The sequence below is a fragment of the Tauraco erythrolophus genome, chromosome Z (genome assembly GCF_009769465.1).
Source record: "Tauraco erythrolophus isolate bTauEry1 chromosome Z, bTauEry1.pri, whole genome shotgun sequence".
Lineage (NCBI taxonomy): Eukaryota > Metazoa > Chordata > Aves > Musophagiformes > Musophagidae > Tauraco > Tauraco erythrolophus.
In genome coordinates, this window is record NC_141496.1 from 36,956,460 (window position 1) to 36,977,487 (window position 21,028).

Consider the following 21,028-nt stretch of genomic DNA (forward strand, 5'->3'; position numbering starts at 1 on the left):
TCACAATGGGCAATCAGAGATCTGAGGTGGGAAAGTCAGAACGGCTCAAGAAATGCATAGCACTAGACCAGTTACTGAGATGAAGCCACAGTTACCCAATGGTAATTGATGGGAATACCTCCAAATTAGCCATCTGCGGCATCATACCAGTAGTAATCTTGCTCTGTGCATTTGTGAAGGCTGGAGCCCTTTTGTTGGAGCACTGGTGATAACTCTGTGACATAGCGTGGACAGAGACACCTCTTCTATCACAAAGCCTGCCGATATGTATGTCAGTTGCTGAAATTTTGCAGATGTTCATTAGGAGAGTGAATTAGTGTTTGGTGTTATATCAGTTTGTTCATTTGATCAATATTAGAAGCCCTGTAGCCAGATTTTACGGTATTGTAAAACCTGAGCTGCTAGGAGAAGGCTCACGGGCATGCCTATGCAAAGGAAAGATATCTTCCATCATTTGTATTTAAATCTGTGCCCAGCATCAGCTACAAGATCCTTAAATGTCTCCGTCGCTGTCAAAGTGCCCTATTAAGTCATGATTAAGTATATGTAGGTAACAGCAATTGCCTGTTCGTTTTTTTTTCCTCGACCAAAATCTAGGGAGTGATTTCCTAGTTCAGAAGTGAGCTTTATGTGAACATAGCCCAAAACGGGGTGTGTTAGTAAACTGCTGCTATACTCCAGTTGAAAGTAGTTTTTGAGGGTCTTGAAATTATTTTTGTATTATAAGAAATTAACTACTAGGTAAATGATATGTCTTAAGTATAGAGGATTGGCTGACTATTTTTGTTAAGAATTACCAAATTTTAGTCTTAAGAGTTTGACAGTGTCCCTTTAACACTGCTTGGATTTTAAATATTTAAAACATACATTGTAAGTTTAAATATTGCAACATCTTGAGTGTTTAGAACTGTGATGATTTATTTGTAAAATCTAAACGTATGTTAATGCATTTTTCAATAGACTGGGAAATTGACCAAAAAACCCAGAAAGTTTTGCTCTGTAATCTGTGAAGACTTTTATGATGTTAAACAACAGTCTACACATAAAAAAATAATTTTATCATAATTATAATAAAAATGTTCTAATCCCATGCAGTCCAGCCATAATTTCTAGGTATTTTTTAAGAGAAACACTTTTTCATTCTAAATGGATTGTAAAATCTTTAGAAGTTGCTGGCAGTGCTTTTTATGCTTCTGAGCAAAAGAATGCATTAAAAACATTTACATATCATGCTGCAAAGCTTGTATGAAACTGAGTGGGTACTTCTTGGAAAAAAAAAAACCCCACATTTTAAGACGCAACAGGTTTTCAATAGAATTTGCACACAGAAAACATGGATGTGATGAAAGTGTATATTTGGGGGTCAGTTTCAGTTTGTGATGACAGAGATTATTTCCACAGACGACAGTAGCTAATGACAGCTGTTTACTGTACTTGAAGTACATATGGTCACAGTTTCAGTTCAGTACATAAAACTGGAGCTTAAAATAATGCCTAGCATACTTGCTGTCTAGTTTCTGGTAAAAGATAAGACTTTCTATTAACTGACAAACTGTAGAAGTTTTGTGGAAATTAGTCATAGAATCATAGAATGGTTTGGGTTGGAAGGGACCTCAAAGATCATCTAGTTTCAACCCCCCTGCCATGGGCAGGGAAACCCTCCACTACACCAGGTTGCCCAAAGCCTCATCCAACGTGGCCTTGAACACTTCCAGGGATGGGGCATCCACAACTTCTCTGGGCAACCTGTTCCAGTTCCTCACCACCCTCTGAGTGAAAAATTTCTTCTATCTAATCTAAATCTGCCCTCTTTCACTTTAAAGAGTGTCTTTACTCACTTTAAAGCTTGTCTTTAAATTCAAAGAGGGCAAATTTACATTAGATATAGTCCACGAATAACAAAAGCAGCAGTTGTCATGAAAACCAGCAGAAAAGAAATGTGCCTGTATAAAGCCTAAAAATAAATTAAGAAGGTGAAATGCACGTGTTCATTTAAAGATGAGGATATTCTTCTTTCCAGACAACTGATAACTGGACTTCTGGAATCTGTGGTTGTTCAGTTAATAGGATGCATTTGTTCTTCTCCCAGGACATCCAGGGTCAAGGTGCAGTCTTCAAGTCAATCTCTTTGCATATTAGCACAAGCACATTCTCATTTTCAAAACTAGTTTACCTTGTTAAATTTTGAATTTTATGGGGTGCTGAGAACAGAATTTGAAGGCAAATACAGGTAGAAATAAAATGATTTTACGAGGGAAATGAATGAACTGTAAGTAATTATGAGGGAAATAAGGCAATTAAATGAAAATAATTTAAAAATATTGCTTATTGCTTATTATTAAATGTTTTATCTAAAGAATAAAAAAAAGGAGCTTGAGAGCAGCCAGCTGGGAGGCTCCACTTGTCAGGTTAGGTTATTGGGATCCCCCACCTGGCCTTGTTCCTCTGTCCTTTCTGGTGATGCAGAGGAATCTTTTATCATACAACCTAAAAATCACGACTAAGCCAGCTGATAGGGTGTCATCTTCTCAAAGTGCTGTACAACTGTGTATCAACGATTCCTCATTACATGTCTAGGAACTAGGGGATTCCCAGTGGAAATAAGACACTCAGATTGGAGTTTATAAATTGTGTTAACCCATAGCTTCCACTCTGGATCTAAAGAAGCCTTTCTTTGTCATCTGAGGTCAGTAATAAGTTCAGGTGCACATACAGAGATAGCAGCACACGACAAAAAGATTTCGGTGCCCCAGTTACAAGCATTTCACCTCCTGTCCTGCACCAGTGTTTGAAGCAAGAGCACTAGGAACCCAAGGTGTAAGCAAAACCCATCACTGTCGCTACTTCTTACTCAATAAATGGGTTTGCCAATGAGTCGAAGGATGTTTGTACAGGTACTGTGAAAATCATTGTATTTGACATCAGATTTGATGCGGTAAATTCTCCCAGCAACAAGAATGCATATTTTTAATTGGCATTCAGCAAATAAGGGGACAGGTTTGGTTTGCAGATGAGAAATCAAATGCTTTCTTGCACTTCTTTGCAAAGAAATAAGAAATAGAGGGCTGAGAAAGACCATTTTGAGGTCACCTAGCACCATCTTCATGCAGAGAAGCAGAATGTTCGCTTAAAACTAGAGGTTCCCAGGTGTGCCTGCCCCTACTTCTTCCTGTTTTCCATCACTTTTTCACTTTCTGGCCCCTCAACTGCCTCATGTTTCTGGCCTGCTACCAACTTTTTCCGTCATCCCACATCCTCTGTTGCTGCTTCCTCCCATGTACCCAGACTTCTGTCTATGCCCCCCCCCCCCACCTTGTTTCCCCTCTTCTTCTATCTAAGAAATGGCCCTTTTCCTTCACGATATCTGAAATCTCCCATCTCTGAAGCATTGGGTCTGCAGCACAAAATAAGAAACCCAACAGAGAAAGGGCAGCCCTATGGCGCTCTGTCGACCATAAAGGTCATTCCACAATGCCTGATTGCTTACTAATCAACTTAGACTTTTCTTCATATTCAGTCCAAGTTATCCTTTTCTACAAATTAAGCTGTTATTCTTGGATGCAGTGTCCATGTCACATCTTTTTACATAGCAGAAAACTGTTACCAGTCAGCTATCATAAACTTAAAAACATGACGTATAAGTAAAGATTTAATTCCTTTGTTTTTTCCCTCCAGATCTTTCCAGTTTCTTTATTTCTCTCTTAAACTATGCTCTGCAAAACTGCGTGCCACTGAAGCTTTGCCAGCAGAATAGAACAGGTTCATCCTTGCTTTACATTTTTGCACTCATCCTAATACATCATATTGCTGATTCATACTCGTATTTCTGGTCCCTTGTAATCTTCAAGTTCTGTTCTATAATAATATTTTCTGTCCAGTTACTTCCCATCTTGCATTTCTGCATTGGAGTTTTCTCCCACGAAATAAAGCACTCTCAACTTGCCTTCATTCCATTTAGTATCACTGATCACCTTAGAACACCTCATCAATTTATCAAAATGATTTTGATCTCTGATCCTGTCTGCCATCGTGCTTGTAACTCCTCAGCCTCTATGTGGAGGACATACGCAGTTGTCATTCATACAGCTTACCAGGTGGAGAAGGAAGCCACGGAGTCCTAAGAGGCTGCTTTAGCCACACAGGGTATCTTTGTGTAAACAACAATAGCCTTCAGGGTGCCTCATGCCTTTCTTTTGGTACGCCTTCATCTCGTATTCAGCCTACGCTGCTCTGCTCTTATATAAGGGACTTCTTTACAGCAATCAGTGTTTTCATATTTGGCACTTTGAATTTAAGTTTTTTAAACTGTGTAGCTCTATTTATCATACTGCTGGGCATGCAATCTGATTCCAGTTTCTTACCAGTTACATGCAATTTTTATTTACAGCAACTATGTGTTGCTTTGTTTTTGTCATACTGAACTACACCTTGTGTTTCACAATGTTAATGAGGTAGCTATCTCAGATGAGTAAGGGGTCTTTATAATCATGTTTCTAATTCACATGGAAATGAAACAGTCATTTTAATTACTTCAGTACTATAGCATCTCATTTTATTTTTACACCATTGAACATCTCTGCCATCATGCCACTATGAAAGAAACATGGGATGTTTCTGCTAAAAAGAACATTCTCGGGGACAGAAAAAAAGTATCCTTACTGTTAAATCCTAGACTGTAGGATGCTATATAGCAGAGCTCAGAACGAGCTTTAGGACAAGTCCTGTTAAAGCCCAGTGTAACACTTTGCCTTTTAAGAGCAGACATCTGTAGCCTAAGAAAATTAAAAATGCAGATCTGTTAGGAAGAGAGAAGGAGATAAGGTTGGGAAAACATATGCCAAAGGAGAAATTATGAATACTCAAATTCTAAAATCTAGGTCTAAGAATTCAACCAACATTGTTCCAAGTAATTATTTATAATTCATGCACGTATTACTAAAATCATTAAGCAGTACATCTTGTGTCTAAAAATTCAACTAGATTTCATCCAAAACTAGCTATTCCTCAGTCTCTTCACTTCCAAATTGTACTAGGAAGCATAAAAACATACAACTGCTTTTCAGCAATGAGAAAACACTAGTTAGATTTTATTTTAAATTTAACATTATTTAAGCTAAATAATGTTAAAGCTAACATTAAGCTAAAAATTACATAAGGATTTTGCTGGTAAAATCTCTTCTTATTAAAGTCATGGCAAGCTCCTTGGCCCTGGAGGCAAGAAGGCAATTTTACAGCTCATAGAATTCTAAGTTTATAAATAGAGACCTGAACGTGGATCTTCAGTCCCTGGAAGAATACCCAGAGCATGATCCAGTATCAGATATTTGAGTCTACTTGCCAGGTTGTAGCAAAGACAGGAGTGCTTCATAGAGAAGACAAGCTGGAAGCCAAGGGATAACAGCCTCCCTACAGAGTGCCAAGATGGTGTTGGTAACTGGACCTGTTAGCAGCCAGACAACTGCAAGGTGATGCCTCAAGGTCAAGGACAGGCCACAAAGGCTGGTCAATAAGCCAGCAACAGCAGCACACAGCCTTAAGACAGGTCTATCTCCAACACAGGCCAGGCAAGGATCAAGGGCCTGTGGGCTGAGCTCCAGGACCAACACACAGAGGGGTTACTGGTGGGGGTCCTAGGTGAGACAGGGCAATTTGGGGCTGCTCGTGCCCTCAGGACCCTGACCCTCACGCTCCAGATGAGCAGTCTCACCACTAGTTAACGCTCTCCATTTCTCTCTGACCATGTAAATATGTTGTACGAAGCACAAAAAATTAATTTGTTGGTATATTTGGTTTGTTTACTATACAGTACACCCACTGCATTGATGCAACCAGTATAGACTGACTGCAGAGCTACCAGCAGAGTTCTGAGACCGGTATTCAACACCTGTGACCAACTCCCTGCTTCAAACTGGAGAAGAAACCAGATTTGAACACAAACATACAATTGCTCAGATGAGTCCATCTAATTGCAGACATACCCAAACAGCAAGAAGTGAAATGAAAAACCTCTAATCAAAAATCTCAGTACAGCATAGGTTGAGGGTCAAACCTACCAGTAATTTATGCTTTTAGTTACAATGCTACCATTTGTTAAGAGAGGATAGATAAACTTACAGTGCTTCTGCCTACTTGATCTGTAGACCAGAGATAATATGGAGAGCCAGACAAACCTCATCTCTGCTTGACTTTGTTAAGGAAAAATGTGTCTTGAGCACACCTACTGAATCTGGCCTTTCAGATCCAATTGTTCCTACTCAAGGTCAACCAGCTACTGGTTTATTACTTTAAAACTAGATGTATGCAGATGTAAAACACCTTCAACACTCAAGACATGCTGTCAGTCCCGAAGGCAGCAGGACTTAAATGCTTGAAACTTCTCGCTTCCTGAGCCTTTTCAGTGAATCTAGCCAGACTGCTTAGCACGGTATTAGGGAAGATGTGAGCATCCCTATGGTTCAGCTAGTAACACCAGACTCGGCTGTTTCAGCACTGGTTATAGAACAGCCCTGTCTGCTCAGGGCATCCTGAATGGCACAGCACAAGGTACATCTGTTATGTCACTGACATAAAAGTCAATTACTGCACCAAAGCAGCATTTTTTCCAAGTTGGTGTTTTCTTCTCAGTGAAATTAGTATGTCTCCCACCCACAGAGTATGTAGCATTGGCTCATTCACTGGTTTGCAAAGCAGGAAAGGATTAATGGCAATGAGAAAAAGAACTACATATTAAGGTCTTCATGTGACATGGATTGCTGCCGCACAGAATTTTTAGGAAAGCAAAGACAACACACTATCGGAAAGGCTCGATAAAAACGTTTCCATACACTCTGAACACTACGTTCGTCTGTACATACATATTGCAAGAACATACTTTGCACCACAGCTCCCCTCACGCCTGAGCTCCCAGACCCCGTACCGAAGGTGCACAGCTGACGGGGAAGCGGCCGCTTCTCCGAGGCACTGCCCACAGCATGGCGTGCCGGCAGCTGCCGCCGCCGCCGCTTCCCGACTGCGGGCGGCGGGAACGCCGCCTCTCACCGCTCCTCCACAGCCCGCCGTGCTCTCACACTCGCGGCGGTGCCGTCCGAGCCAGCGGCGGAGAGCGCGGGCAGCGCCTGGGGCCGCGGGGAGCCTTCTGCCACAGCCTCGGCACACCCAGGCTGGGGAGGGACGAGCGGAGGCGGCACACGGGCTCCCCGAGGCGGCGGACGGACCACCCAACACCGACCGGGCGACCGCCATCACAGCCTCTCAACGTCTCGGAGACGACGCAAGAGAAACGCCTCCTCCTCTTTGACTGGCAGCCCGCCCGCCAATAAGAAAGCGCTCAGTCCTCGGAGGCGGGAAGATCTCAGCCATCACCCAATCAGACGGCGGTGGCACGGCGAGGAGGGCGCCGGTTGGCGGGCGCCGGCGTCGTGCCCGCGTTTCCAAGGGGAAGGGAGCGCGGCGGGCCCGTGTGGAGGGGTAGGCGGCGCGGTCTGGTCTGGTCCGGCCCGGTTCGGCCCCGTGCGGCCCGTCCCGCCGCGGCCTGCTTCGGGGGCGGCAGCAGCATGAGCTTGGCCTTGAGGTCGGTATGAGCCAGGCGGTTCCCCCCTCGCCTGTTTCGGGCCTCGGGGGGCGCTCCGCTCGGGGGGCGGCTCCGGGCGCGGCCCTCAGGGCCCCGCTGTCCCCTCGGGAGGCGCCGGGGAAGGTCTTGGCGGGGAGCGGTGTGAGGCGGGCGGCGGCGGGGTCTGGGCGCTGGCGTGCGCCGGGGAAGGCCACCCGCAGCCTCCGGCCGCCTGATGCCTGGTCCCGTCGGAGGGGGTCGCGGGCGGCCGGGGCCGATCGGGCCCGACCGCCATCTGCTCACCGAGGGAGGGCAGGGCCCGTCGCGTGTGGCCTTGAGAGGTTCGCTGTGGATTTTCTAAAGTAATACACTTTCAAAAAGCCTTTTAGTAGGCTTTAAGTTAGTCTGTTGAGGTTTGTTTGTTTGTTTTTTAATTCTGATTCAATAACTGCGGTATAAAGGGGCCTGGCTTATGAATTCTGTACCTGGCAAATGCTTGTCCTCAGGAGTGATTAATACGCTTATATGACACATGTGAGTCTTAATTTTCACGTCTGAGAACTTCATGCTTTGTATAGTAACAGTGATCGTAGAAGAAGTGGCACTAAAGTGCTTGCATTTAAGTGCTGCTCTGTCTTTTGAAAAAATTCTTTTATGCAAAGCATTAAATAAACACTTGAGTAGCCAGGATCCTTCTTCCAGGAGAGTTTGACTTTAAGCTGCTTTCAGACTTCTAAATGGATTTCATCATTGCAGCTCTCAAAATGTGGGCTCTCTGGATCTGAGCTACTCTCCTAGTCCTAATTATGTAGCCAGCTCAGAGTTATTTTAGTCGTTCCAGAAGCTGTAGTAATCCAAAGCCTGTGTGAAATCACGCTGTCCCAATTGGTCTGCTAAGGACCTGTTACGCTTGGAGGATATTGTGATCTGAGGCAGGTCCAGCTTGTTTGGCTGGACCTTTTCTTGGTCCAGCCAAACAAGCTTGCACTTTTCTTGGCTATATTTGGAATTTTTACTGGTGTAGCTTCAGTGGTTGTTGAAAGCTAAATCCCAGCTGTGTGTTTAATCCTTAGTTTTGATTAAAATTAGCAAATCCTTAACAAAGGAGAAGAAAAAGCACCTCACTACAGGACATTTGGAAAATAAATATCCCTGAAAAGCAGTTTGCTGTTGACTTATCAGTAATTTGTATGCATTTTACAATAGGTGACACAGCATGTGTTTTTTCTCTGGTGCAAATAAAGAAATGAGTGTAAAAAACCTTTTCCTGAAAGCATAGCCTAAGTTATACAGTAGTTTAGGTTAGAAAGGACTTCTGGATGTCATCTAGTCCGGCTTTCTGCGCAGAGCAGGTTCCACTCAAAACTGAATGAGGTTGCTGAGCATCTTTTCCAGTTGAGTTCCAAAAATTTCGGACAATGAAAACTCTTCGGTCTCCCAGTGCAACTGTTCCAACACATAAACACACTGGGAAATTATTTCCCCTTAGATCCAGCTGCAGTTTCTTCTCTTGCATTTTTATAGTTGTTGTCTCTTGTCCTTTTCCTGTGCTCCTCTGAGGGGAACCTGTCTTCTATGTAATAAATCTGTAGATAGTGGAGCACAGCACCTAGATCCCCTCTCCTTAGCCCTTTTTCCCCTAATCCCTCTGCCCTACTCACCTGGTCTAAAGAAACCCAGCTCTCTCAGCTTCTCGTGCACTGTGTGCTGTAGCCACCAGGCACGGCCATCTGCCTTAAATTTTATCCATTTTGTTTACATCTTTCTTGTACTGGAGTATCCACAGCTGGACCAAGTATATCAGATGTGGCCTCATGATCACAGAGTGGAGAGGATTTACCACTGCAGTCAGCTGTGTTCATCACATCATGTATGAGCCTCATGCATGGACATTTCTTCCAAGACTGCACCCTGAGTACTGTAACAGTCTTAGCTGATGTCACCTGTTATTTTGGATGTACTACTTTTTTATTTTTTTTAAGAGTTTTTGCTCTGGAATGCACATCTTCTGAGCAGTTACTCTGGATACAGAAGTCAGTCTCTCTGACGTGAATAAAGCACAGTTAAAGCACAATATACACTTTACTAGCTTGGGCCAAAGTATCTTTTATCAGTGTCATCCTTTTCAGATTTTTCAGCTGTTATTCCCAATAAATGAATCAGGTATTTTCTGTCTGTTTTATGAAAATCTTAGTGTTTAATAAAATAATTAGTAAGAAATTAATCTTATTTCCAGACTAGACAAGGAAAAGAGGGCTGTCTTTGAGCAAGATTTACTGATTTGGGGGGCTTGTCTCTTTTGTGTGTACCGAAACAGAGCAAAAAGCCTTTAGAACAGTGTGTGTGTGTGTGTGATTTAAAGGATTTAAAAAAAAATCCGTAAATGCCATTTATCTAAGTACTGTTACTGGCAACAGAGCTGATTTTTGGTAGCTAACGCCCACTTTAGTAGCCAGACAACCCACTTGTCTGGCCTAGTTAAGCCTCCAGCAGCCTGTCTGTCTCAAAATTCTTTCTTCTAAGCCACAGTTTAGGAATAAAATGTTTTCAGGACTTGTATCATTTCAGCTGCTAGTCTAGTTCATAACCTCAAGTATTCTTTTTAAGTGGTGGTTTTTCTACTCTCTTTTTTGTTGTTATTTATTAACCAAAACACCTGTGCTGATCTTATTTTGGGTGAGAGAGTGGAGGTGTCGTTCAGCTTTCACAAAGGAATTCTCTGTTTCAAGTGCTGTTTTAAACTGGGAGGACAAGCTGGGAAAAGATTGAATGGGTAAAGTGCAAATGGGTAATCTGTGCAATTACGGTGAGTTTCTTGTTGGTGGAAAATGTTGCCTACAGTGGTGTCTTCCCAGTAGAAATCAGTTACATTTAATTTCTTTGTTATATAGGAATGAGCTTTCAGTAGACAAAACTAAAAAGAAGAAAAGAAGAGAACTGACTGAGGAACAGAAGCAAGAAATTAAAGATGCCTTTGAGTTGTTTGATACAGACAAAGATAAAGCAATAAATTATCATGAATTAAAGGTAAAAGTTTTTTTAATTTGAACAATTTTATGGCAGATAATATATATCTATTTCTTAGTGAGTTTTTAAGATATTGGCTGTATGTTTAAAAAATTCTCCAAGTTCACAATCTCTAGCTGGGCTAAAGGAGTGAGGATATTCAGGGAGGAAAAAAAACAAAAGGAAATACTGGGTTGGGGTAAGAATGAGCTTTTCTTCCCGTGTGGTATACTTGACACAGTAACAGAATTACTGTAGCATATTGTGTAACCCTGGTTTGAATGCTCCCCAGGGTTTAGCTTGGACAGATGACTAAGTGGGAAAAGCTCTTGAAAAGGTGTTTGGTTCTTTTTAAAGGCACTGTATAATCTAAAGCTTGATGATGTGAAAATCCACAGGTTTCAGAGGCTTAGGTAAAAGATGTAAATCAAATTTGTAAAACGGTTGACTACAAGCCAGAGCTTACCCACTTGCCCCTTTCAACAGGGAGCCTGTGGATTGTAGGAGTGATTTTGCTTTAATTGCTGTTACAGGAGTATGTTAGGTATAGCGATTCCCTTCTCTTTATTTCAGAATTCGGGTATTTTATCTGTAGTGAAAGTCACAGTGAGTGGGGTAGTACTGAGGACTGCTTTGGGACTGTTAATATCCTCTTTCCAGTTGTGGTATGCTTTGTGTTCCCACTGTCATTATTTGCAAAGCTGTTTCTTAGCTGTCTAGTTAAATATTGTGGCACTGAAGACAATGCTATGAAAGAACAGAAATGTATAAAGAAAAGAGCTATCCCCTTCTCTACAAAACTAGCATATAGCATAGATTTTTGAATGGCTACATACAATAGTATTGTGGTTTTCCACTTCTGATTTAGTGGATGTTCATCAGTGTGGAGAAAGCTGAGGTAGTGTGTGCTGAGAAACTGCAAGTTGAAATGGGAAACTAAATGCGTACTCCTAACCTAAAGGAAAAATAGAAAATGATTTAGTTTATATTGTTCGCTGGAAGAGCAGTAAAGTCACTTGTAAGAGGACTTGTAAACCCAGGAACATCTACACCGTATCAATACTGAAGAAGAATAATTTGAAGAATGAGTTTCAGTTTTATCTTTGAAAAAGGGTCAGTGCTTGAAACATATTTGGAAGCGAGGAAAATAAATCTGCTTGTCCTAAGAAATGTTTGGTCCAGTCTCTAAAATCCCTGAAAATGCAAAGACTGTTTTTGCACTGTAACTTGGTGATCCATTTGCTAATAGTAGTTTTAGGCCATTTTTATATCCAAAGCTTTTTTACTTTTATTAAATTTTGTTTGTTATTGTTGCTAAACCACTGATGCACACTTTTTCTTGGGCAAGAAGGAAATTACTGAAAATTAAAAAAAATCTGTTACGTCTGTGTTTTAATCTTCATATATGGTTGCACTTCCATTTTATTCCAAAAGGTGGCAATGAGAGCCTTGGGTTTTGATGTGAAAAAAGCTGATGTTCTGAAAATACTTAAAGATTATGATCGAGAAGCGACAGGCAAGATCACCTTTGAAGATTTTAATGAAGTTGGTATGTGTTTGTGTACCTTTAGATAAATTTAGCCTATAGTATTGACTACAATTTGGAAGCAGTACTTCGTGTACTTTTTCAGTTATCCAGTACTATTAAGAAACAGACGTGGGAGTTTTAGTTTCGTATTTTTCTTAATAAAAGTCAGTAGTGGAGGAAAATAAATCTTTGTATTCTGAATACTCAGTTTGATATGCAGAGATGAATGATAGCCCCAGTATAAAAGGAAATGGGGTATTCGCAGCCCTAATCTTTTTCAAACTTACACAATGGAACAAATGCTAACTTAAAATCTAGATATTCTTGTGTTTATGGATTTTGTTAAGATTCTCCATCCTACTGTGGAAAAAGTGTTGGATATTGAATTTCATAGAAAGGAGCCATGTACACAGAGAAACTGTAAACTGAATACAGACTTCACATATAATAAAGATAAGAGAAATTGAAGCAGATGTTAAATATTGTGCTTCAAGGATTTTCAACTGTTTATAAAAACCAGTGGAATTTCTTCAGGCTGTCTTTCATCTGAAGGTTGTGTACTGTGCAGTTTGACATAATTTGAGTATGTAGTGGTCTGCGGAATTTTTAAAGATCAAGAGTTTAAGTTTCTTTGAAGATTTTTTAGTTGCTAGACATAATTTATACTTTTGCATACAATTTGTGTTTACCGTAAAAATAAGATGTGTGGGATTTCTCCATGTATGGGTTTATATCTCTATTTCCTTATTCCAGTCCATGTGTTGAAAGTACTAGATTTCTGTAAATTTTCTGAAAAAAAAAACCCAAACCAGACTGCAAACCAAACCCAGTGTATTTGGGCTTGGCTATGAATAACAATCTACTAAATGTGGCAAAGCAGTTATTGAATGAAACATGGCAAATTTTAACAATTTAACAGATTAGGATTGGACAAAATGTGCTGTTAATGACAGAGAATGTTTTTGTAGTTATGTTCTGGGTTTAGGCAAATTGTAAGTCAGAAATGAACCAAAAATATATTTGATCAGTCCTGACTTAATAAGTAAATAAATAAAACTAGAAGTATTGATTCAACAGTAGTAAAAATAGTACTATAATTACATTGTTATGCTTTGATATTATACAATTGGATATAATTATCTTGTAATTCTTTTTTAATTCCTGATCTTTAGTCTGGTCACTGTTCATTATTTCCTGATCTGTCCTTGCTACCAATATAGGCAGTCAATAACTACTGAGAAGCTGGGAAAATTTTTGTAGAAAGCACAATAGATCCTTGGAAGGTGATCAGACCTGTCCCAAAACTTGAATTGGATTTAAGTGCTGCTATGATGCAGTGTGACCTTGACACAGAATTAAACATGATACCACTTTTAGCAGAAAGATCAGGGGGTTAGAGAGAATAGGTTATAGAAGCTTTAATTGTAAAGAGCTGCTGGATATAGCAGTGCAATTCTTGACCCATCAATTTTTCATAGTTTCATGTTATTTATGGTTTTAAATGTAGGAATGGCCCATCTGTAATGTGTAAAGACACAATAACATTTCATCTTGTTTTATATGATCATGTTACCTATAATATTTAGAGACGTAGTGTTTTATTGTTCTTCAGCTAACATTGCAGTTGTCTTTTTGCCTCAAAAGGTAGAATTTTTAAAATGATGTAATACTGTCATGCAGCCTAGTTGTTTTAAATTAGAATATTTAAATTTAGTATAAATCTAAGGGATTTATGTAGTCATACAAACTTCATTGCAGTAGTGAGCTTATGTGAGCTTGAATCTAATTTTTTCCTGTCAAGTTCACTAAGCCGGAGCAGGCATTCCACCTGCAGACAGCAGCAGATGCTAAGTGGTTCTCTATGTGCAAACGAGGTTGATGTGTTTTTAATGGCTTCATGAAAGTCATAAATAGCAAGCCCTGTAATACAAGACTAGCAGGTACAAAGATGTGAAGATATTTATGGCCAGTTCTAGAAATGTCTGAAATAATTTAGAACAATATTTTATGTGTCAAGTTTGTCTTTTCTGTTACAGAAACTGACAAATAGTTGTGATAAAAGGAATAATAAATACTGATGAATCCTTTCAGAAGTAACATCTTGTAGTTTATAGCAGTGTCCTTTTCATAACCCCTGGGCTTAAGGTTTTGGGGTTTTTTTTTTTGTTTTGTTAGTGTGGCTTTGTACCTAAAGAGAGGTTCTATGTGAATGTTTTTCATTACTTAGTGTTTCAGTGTTCTCTCTAAGTCAAAATTCCATCCTGATCAAAACATGTGAAATAAAAAAGATTCACATGTCTGCATCTGTCAGAGCTGATGTTTTTTTCTGAAAGGTAAGTTTGAAACAGAGTAGGCATGTATATACTTTTAATTCCTATTGAAAAGTGTGTTGAAAGCATGACTGTGTCTGAGTTGCCATGTAGCTTCCCACTGCAACAGGTTTATCCCAAAGAGAAACTCAGCTTGGGAAAAGAGAGATGAGAAAGAGGTCAGATGACGGCCAAACAAATATGGATGTCAAATTGAAATATATAAAAATGTAAGAACAGGTGAAATCGGGAGCGTATGCTCTTCATATTGCCTCAGTCTGCTAAGGTCGTTCTGAGTTTACCCTTCAGAATTTTTTAGTCTAACTAAAGTATCCTTCTTACAGTGACAGACTGGATATTGGACAGAGACCCACAAGAAGAAATACTCAAGGCATTCAAATTGTTTGATGATGACGACTCTGGTAAAATAAGTCTGAGAAACCTGCGCCGGGTTGCTAGAGAATTGGGTGAAAATATGTCTGATGAAGAACTACGGGCTATGATTGAAGAATTTGATAAGGATGGAGATGGAGAAAGTATGTGTTAGTAAACAAAAGCCCATACAGTCTGTTCTTAATTTTCTCCCTTTTCTAGATGTAATTTTCTTGTGAAACTGTCCTCTCTGATTTCCTTCTAATAACTTACAACTCAAACTTTATTTAGTCTACAAATAATGGAAACTGTTGGTTTTGACAGCTGCTAGTCCTGGAAACACATCTTGGAATCTAAAAATCCAGTTGATTTCTCAAGTTGATTCACCACTAACTCTTATTCAACCAATGTCTGTTAAAGGTTGGTGAAAGTGTAGTTGAAGGTGGAAGTATTTGAACCGGTACATGGGAGATATCACGTACCTACATTACATATTTTTTTTTCTTCTAAATTAGTAAAAGGATTAAAGTACTAAGATAAACTGTCCTGACTGCCTGGTCAATGTTTCTTAAGTGGTGATGTGTCACTTGGGATTTCAGCGTGTTAGTCAGATATGGAGTGTTAAGCTAATAAATCATGCTGGGTGTACCCTGCATCTACGCGGGGTCAGCTTGGATAGTTCTTTAATGTACTCCTGAACTTAAAGTGAGCTGAGAAGCATAGTGTGAAAAATGGCTCTGGGCAATTGACAAGGTCCATACGGAGTGGGCTAGTGGGCCGCAGAAGGGATTTATTAGCTAGATAAAGAATGAATTAACAAATCCAGTTTGATATGGTGCTTATTAAATCTTCTTGAGCACTGAAACTTAAGTTTGTTTTTTTTTTCATTGACTTGAAAACACTCTTATGTTTACAAAGAAAACCTTAATATCTGAGGGACCACTCACTTCAGACCGTGAGTGCATTTTTAACAGTCATCGAAACCTGCTTCTGAGTTTTTCTTTCAGGATGGTGACTCATGTCTGGGACTTCACTAGCAGTTCCTCAGCTTTTCCAGTTACAATAGTATTTCTACTCGTGAGCCACCGCATCTGTTGGACTCAAAGCTCTCACTACTAGTGAAAAAAAAATGGTGTTGTCAGCCTTGTGACAGCCACTCCTCCTCTCTATGCTATTTGGGATAGATGTTATTCCACACTTGGGAATACAGTTACTCAAGTGCTGAAACAACACTTTTTCTTTCGAGAGAAAGAGCAGGACATTTTAAACGTGATCACTGGTGTGGAATTGCAAACCTTTTGTTCCCTTGTAGTGGTTCTTTCCTTTTGGAGCTATTTTTTTCCTGAGGCCATAGTTCCTTAGTAAATCCACACTGATGTTCCTCCACGCTCCCAGCTGCGTCTTGCCACCTGTTTCTTGCACTGGCAGTTTCTGATCCCACAAGTGAGAGGTTTAAGGGAGCTAAGCCAGGAGAAGACTGTTCATTTAGGTTTTTAAGTTCGTTTTCTTGCTGCTTAGATCCCTGAACTGTTTCACTGCTTGATCACATTTTCTTGGAGCTGCATCCGGAGAGAATAGATTCTGTTTTTTCTCAGTGTTTCCTATAAGATAATTGAAGCAGGTCAGTGTTTTGTTTCTGAAGCAGGTTAGAAAGATGCAAATCCTGTTATCAGGCACCCATCTGTGTGCAGTGACACACAGGATTGCAATTGTGAATTCCGGTAGACAATAGGATACCTATTTACGTACTTTTCAGTAGCTGTGTAGCAGGCAAGGAGTGATGGTGGTTTTCTCCGTCCATTAGATGGATTGCTAGTCTAGGTAGATACTTTAATTTTGAGCTTGGTTTGCTTGTAAAAAGAAGAGTTGTCAGGACATTACATTGCTAGCTTTACTTTTTTCCTTTTTTTTTTGTTTTTTGGAAGGTGTAGCTGTAGAGGTGAGTGAGAGTAGAAATTATCTGCAAGCAGATATTTGTTCTGTGTCACCCTCCTGGACCTGTCAATTGAGGTGTCAGAATCATGGATGGTTTTCTGTCATGTGAGATTAGGTCACTACATATTGAATGTAGACCATTAGCTCCTTTCAGGAAGGTTACTGAGACGCAATTATTTTGGACCAGTGCTAAGTTTTTGGATTCAAATTGATCAGCTAAGAGTGGGTGGCTCAGTTTCTTCTTATTTGTTTGTCCATTCATTTGCCTTGTTAGAGCAGTCAAGCATGAGATAGAATATGGAAGATTGACAGCATGATGTTTGTATATAGTGCTGTTTTATCCTTAAGTTTCTGTGTGTTTTCTGTTCTTGAAAGAAAACTGATGCTGTTTCTAGCTTTTTAAGATTCATTCTGAAAAACGAATCCTGTGAATCACTGTTCCATTTAGCTTCAAACATCTGGGTCATGTAGCAAAATCTTGCTGTCATCTAATTCTTCTTCTTTTCTTGCCAAGAAAAAAAATCTGAAACTATTAGTTGCTAGCATTTTTAATTGATACTTCAAACATAGGAATAATACCACTTGGGGTTTAACATCCTTCTTACATTTGAGAGGTTGTTTCTCTCATAGTGAAATAAAATTGGTGATGTGGTACCCAGGCTACTTGAACCTTTGTGTTTCTAGAGAAACCACTCAGCTGTACTGGTCCACTGTACATAAATTTCTGCAGAAGAAAGTATTTTTGACAATTTCTATCTGCCTTAAAAAGGTCAGTAGTCTTATTTTTGTATTCCTGGTCTTAGGAATGACTTCTATTTTGGAGAATGACTATTTTTAGAAACTCCATGCTGCCAGTTTATGCAGTTTTTGTCATCTTGTGTGGATGCATCTGTAGGAAACATGAGCCAGTCTTAGGTCTCAGATTTTGGCACAGAATTAGGAGAAAAAACCCTGCTCCTTTAACTCTCCAGAGTCCAAGTCAACATTTTCTTCATATCAGTTGTGATACTAGTTCATTCTTTTATGATCACGTATGTAATGGAATTGAGGGAAATCTGATGTTAGGAAAGACTATGATTGCTTCTGATTTCATTGTACATAAATTGTGAACAGATCCTAAGTCTGAGGAGGATTAACTAGGGTTGCCGGGAATTTTAACTACACTTCCCTGTGCAGTTTGTTTGAATGTTACAAAGATTTTTTTGTCATTATAATACTGTGTTTCCACTTTGCAGCATTGTTCAACAGAGATGTTTTAAACGAGCGAATATTTTGGGGACGATGTTCGTATTTGTGCTGTTACCGTAATAAAGCTGTGGAAGTGCTTTTTAAAGTCATGCAGACAACATAGGGCTTATGTGCAACAAACCTTGATGTAGCTATCTGATGGAATGGTATATCAGAGTAGGGGGTCCTACGCTAGACTAAATCTGCTTGTTTCATACAATTTGAGATGGGTCGCATTAGGGCAGATTTAGGTTTATGTGTTAATTCTTAAGCATAGTTGAATTTGCCTAATTTTCTTCTAGCTGTAAATGTAGCTCTTGCTTTGCAGTGCTTTGTTTAGGATTAGCTTGGGCACATTGGCTGGGACAGGTAATTGTCATGGAGAATTCTTCATATCTGTCTGGTCTTTTCCATACCACTGACTTATTCTAATCATTCCCCACTGCAGTAATTAGTTGCAGAGTGAACATGTTCATTGGTTAACTCTTTTACAGTGGCTCTGTTTTAACATATGAGTAAGGTCAATAGCTCAGGTATAAGTGCAGCAAAATAATTAATGACTGCTAATTAATTTATTATTATGACTTAATTTCTTCAAGTACATTTGTGTAAAATTTCTGTTAATTATAATTGAGGAATGAAGAAAGTTCAGATGGGGAAAAGCTTGTCAGAAGTCCTTTTTAATTCTAGTTAATTTATGGAATCATTAGTAAATGATCTTAAAATTCATTTTGTATTTGGCAAGTGTTACAGGTTTGAGAGAGAGAGAGGAATACAGTGGGGGGTATTGGACATAAATGTCTAAATCATAATTTTAAGAATAAAACTGAATTTGGTTGTAACTGGAGCTGCAGCATTGTCGCTTGAGAAGCACTTACTAAATAAAATTTATCTACCATTTTTAACATTCTCATAAATCTTAAAAACTCATAATAATAAAGTATTATGGGTTTGCGTAGCCATCTTTTTGCGTACTTTTCTCAGTATTTTTCTATCTTGTCTCCTTTTAGAATATTTTTACATTCATCGTTAGAAACAATAGCTTGTTACATGTGAGCTAGATTCTGGTCTAAGTATTCTACATAATTAAGCTTGCATTCTGACTTTTCCTTTTACACGGGGTGGCGGGGGGAAGGGGGCGGGGGGAAGTGCCAAATCTTTGTTGCTCTAGAAGCAAAAATCCAGCCTTGTAAACCCTGATTAGTAATGGATCAGACACAACGAATGCTAACTGGGAGACCTTTACGTAAAAAGTACAATACAGATATGCATTATTTTCTTTTATGATTTATGGATGTTTGCTGTTTGTCTAACAATTTTCTCTTTTTCTACAGTCAATCAAGAAGAGTTCATTGCTATTATGACTGGAGATATTTAGCATCAGAAGAAAAGAAATTAACTTAGCAGAAAAGGGAGGAATCATTGGCAGCTTCCATTACGATGTTTTGTACTTCCATTCATTTCTGTAGCTGGAGTGATGCAGAAAACTACTTTCCTCATAGGACCAAAATAAAGACAGGTTATACGCACTGATAATTCATTACTTTGTATCGTTAAATACTATCACTAGAATACTTGATCTGTCATTTTAGAACAAGTAAGTATTGCTGCATTTCAGAATGTTTGAGTACTCGTTTGTAAAATAGCTTTGTATGAGATTTCTAAATTGTATCATATAAGAACCTTTTGCTGTTGACTGTAGTAGCATTAGCTGTGGCCTTAGTTTTGATACATAAGGTTTGACAAACTTCCATTTTAATAAAATGTTCTACTCGAAAGTCTTATTTTTGTAGTTTAATCTGAACTGAACTATGATGTAAAAATCCTTCAGGGAAAAGAATTTTTTTTTATTCATAGGCTTGTACTTCCACTGTTCTGGATGAATGGGGACATTAAAGTAGCAAGCGTTTGCATCCTTAAAGATGCAGTTTATTAACTCTGTATTACCTGTGTCTGATTGCAAAGGGCAGGCAACCATCCTGATGATAAACTACCAAAAAAGTGCTTAAGTCGTCCAAATGTCAGCCAGCAGCTCTTCCCTTCAGTGTCTACAACTGATAGCTGTGGAGACAATGACAACTGTTTATGATGAGTGGAGACTCTATCTGCAGTATCTAGTTAGATGAAAAGCATCATATGGAGTGAACTTTTAAAGTAGTTGAAGAGAATGGATATATTTCTGGTTTGCCTGCTGTCTTCCAGAAGAGTTCTCATGGGTTGATCTTCCAGATTTCCTGTTAGTTGTAGTTTCTTCCTCTTAGATTTCGCTCTTATTATATATCAAAAAATGTAACTTTAAATCTCAGCTAATCCTGTGTTCATCTTCATTGTCAGAAAAGCACCTGCTTTTTAACTCTCAGTAATCCTGTTATGAACAGGTTTGCCCTGCGCAAACAGGCAGAGCTTGGAATTTATTGGAGGCAGAAGTTAAGGTCATTAAAGTTAATAGATTTTTCCTATTATTTTTCAAGTGTGTATTGTAACATCCTTATCTGTGAAATACTGCGTTGCTCTCTAGGAAGCCATCAATACTAGTCTGTTCATACAGAAAGTTACAGCAATTCAGAATCACTATCGGTGGCTCCACATAGCTGATCGAGTATTATAGAATCATAGAATGGTTTGGATTGGAAGGGACCTCAAAGATCATCTAGATCCAACCCCCCTGCCATGGGCAGGGACACCTTCCAACATGTAGAACCCCAGCAGGGTATGTGGCCATCAGCTGAGATTGCCATGCTGGATTGCTGTCATTCAGAGAGATGTCTTTCAAACAGCCTTTGCTAGGAAAGGACATTGCTCCTGTTGAGATATTTTCATTTTGAATTTTTTCAAAATTAATTATGCAAATATAATGGAGGAAAATGGTGAGTTTTAATACGAAATTTGTGAGTGTCATGGTTTAGCCTGGCTGGCGGCTAAACACCACACAGCCGCTCGCTCACCCTCCCCACCCCCCAGGTATGGAGAAGGGAATTAAAGGAGAAAAGGGAAAGAGGCCCGTGGGTTGAGATGAGAACAATTTAATACTACTTATATGAGTATATATAGATATATGTACAATGATAATAATATATACAAACAAGTGATGTATGGTGTAAT

General features: G+C 39.5%; 1 protein-coding gene across 1 annotated transcript; it reads left to right on the plus strand.

Annotated features, from left to right (window-relative positions):
- The first annotated feature begins 7,528 nt into the window (after positions 1-7,528).
- On the plus strand, positions 7,529-20,156 carry CETN3 (centrin 3). Its single transcript, XM_086629234.1, has 5 exons — positions 7,529-7,570; positions 10,441-10,576; positions 11,990-12,104; positions 14,737-14,928; positions 19,261-20,156. The coding sequence occupies exons 1-5, from the start codon at positions 7,554-7,556 to the stop codon at positions 19,302-19,304; spliced, it is 504 nt and encodes a 167-aa protein (XP_086485360.1). The 5' UTR covers positions 7,529-7,553; the 3' UTR covers positions 19,305-20,156.
- Positions 20,157-21,028: the final 872 nt, after the last annotated feature.

What these genes read in the sequence shown, in the direction of transcription:
- CETN3 (XM_086629234.1), top strand. An exon ending in TAAATTATCATGAATTAAAG is followed by an intron (nt 10,577 to 11,989) that starts GTAAAAGTTTTT and finishes TTATTCCAAAAG; the next exon opens with GTGGCAATGAGAGCCTTGGG. An exon ending in TAAGGATGGAGATGGAGAAA is followed by an intron (nt 14,929 to 19,260) that starts GTATGTGTTAGT and finishes CTTTTTCTACAG; the next exon opens with TCAATCAAGAAGAGTTCATT.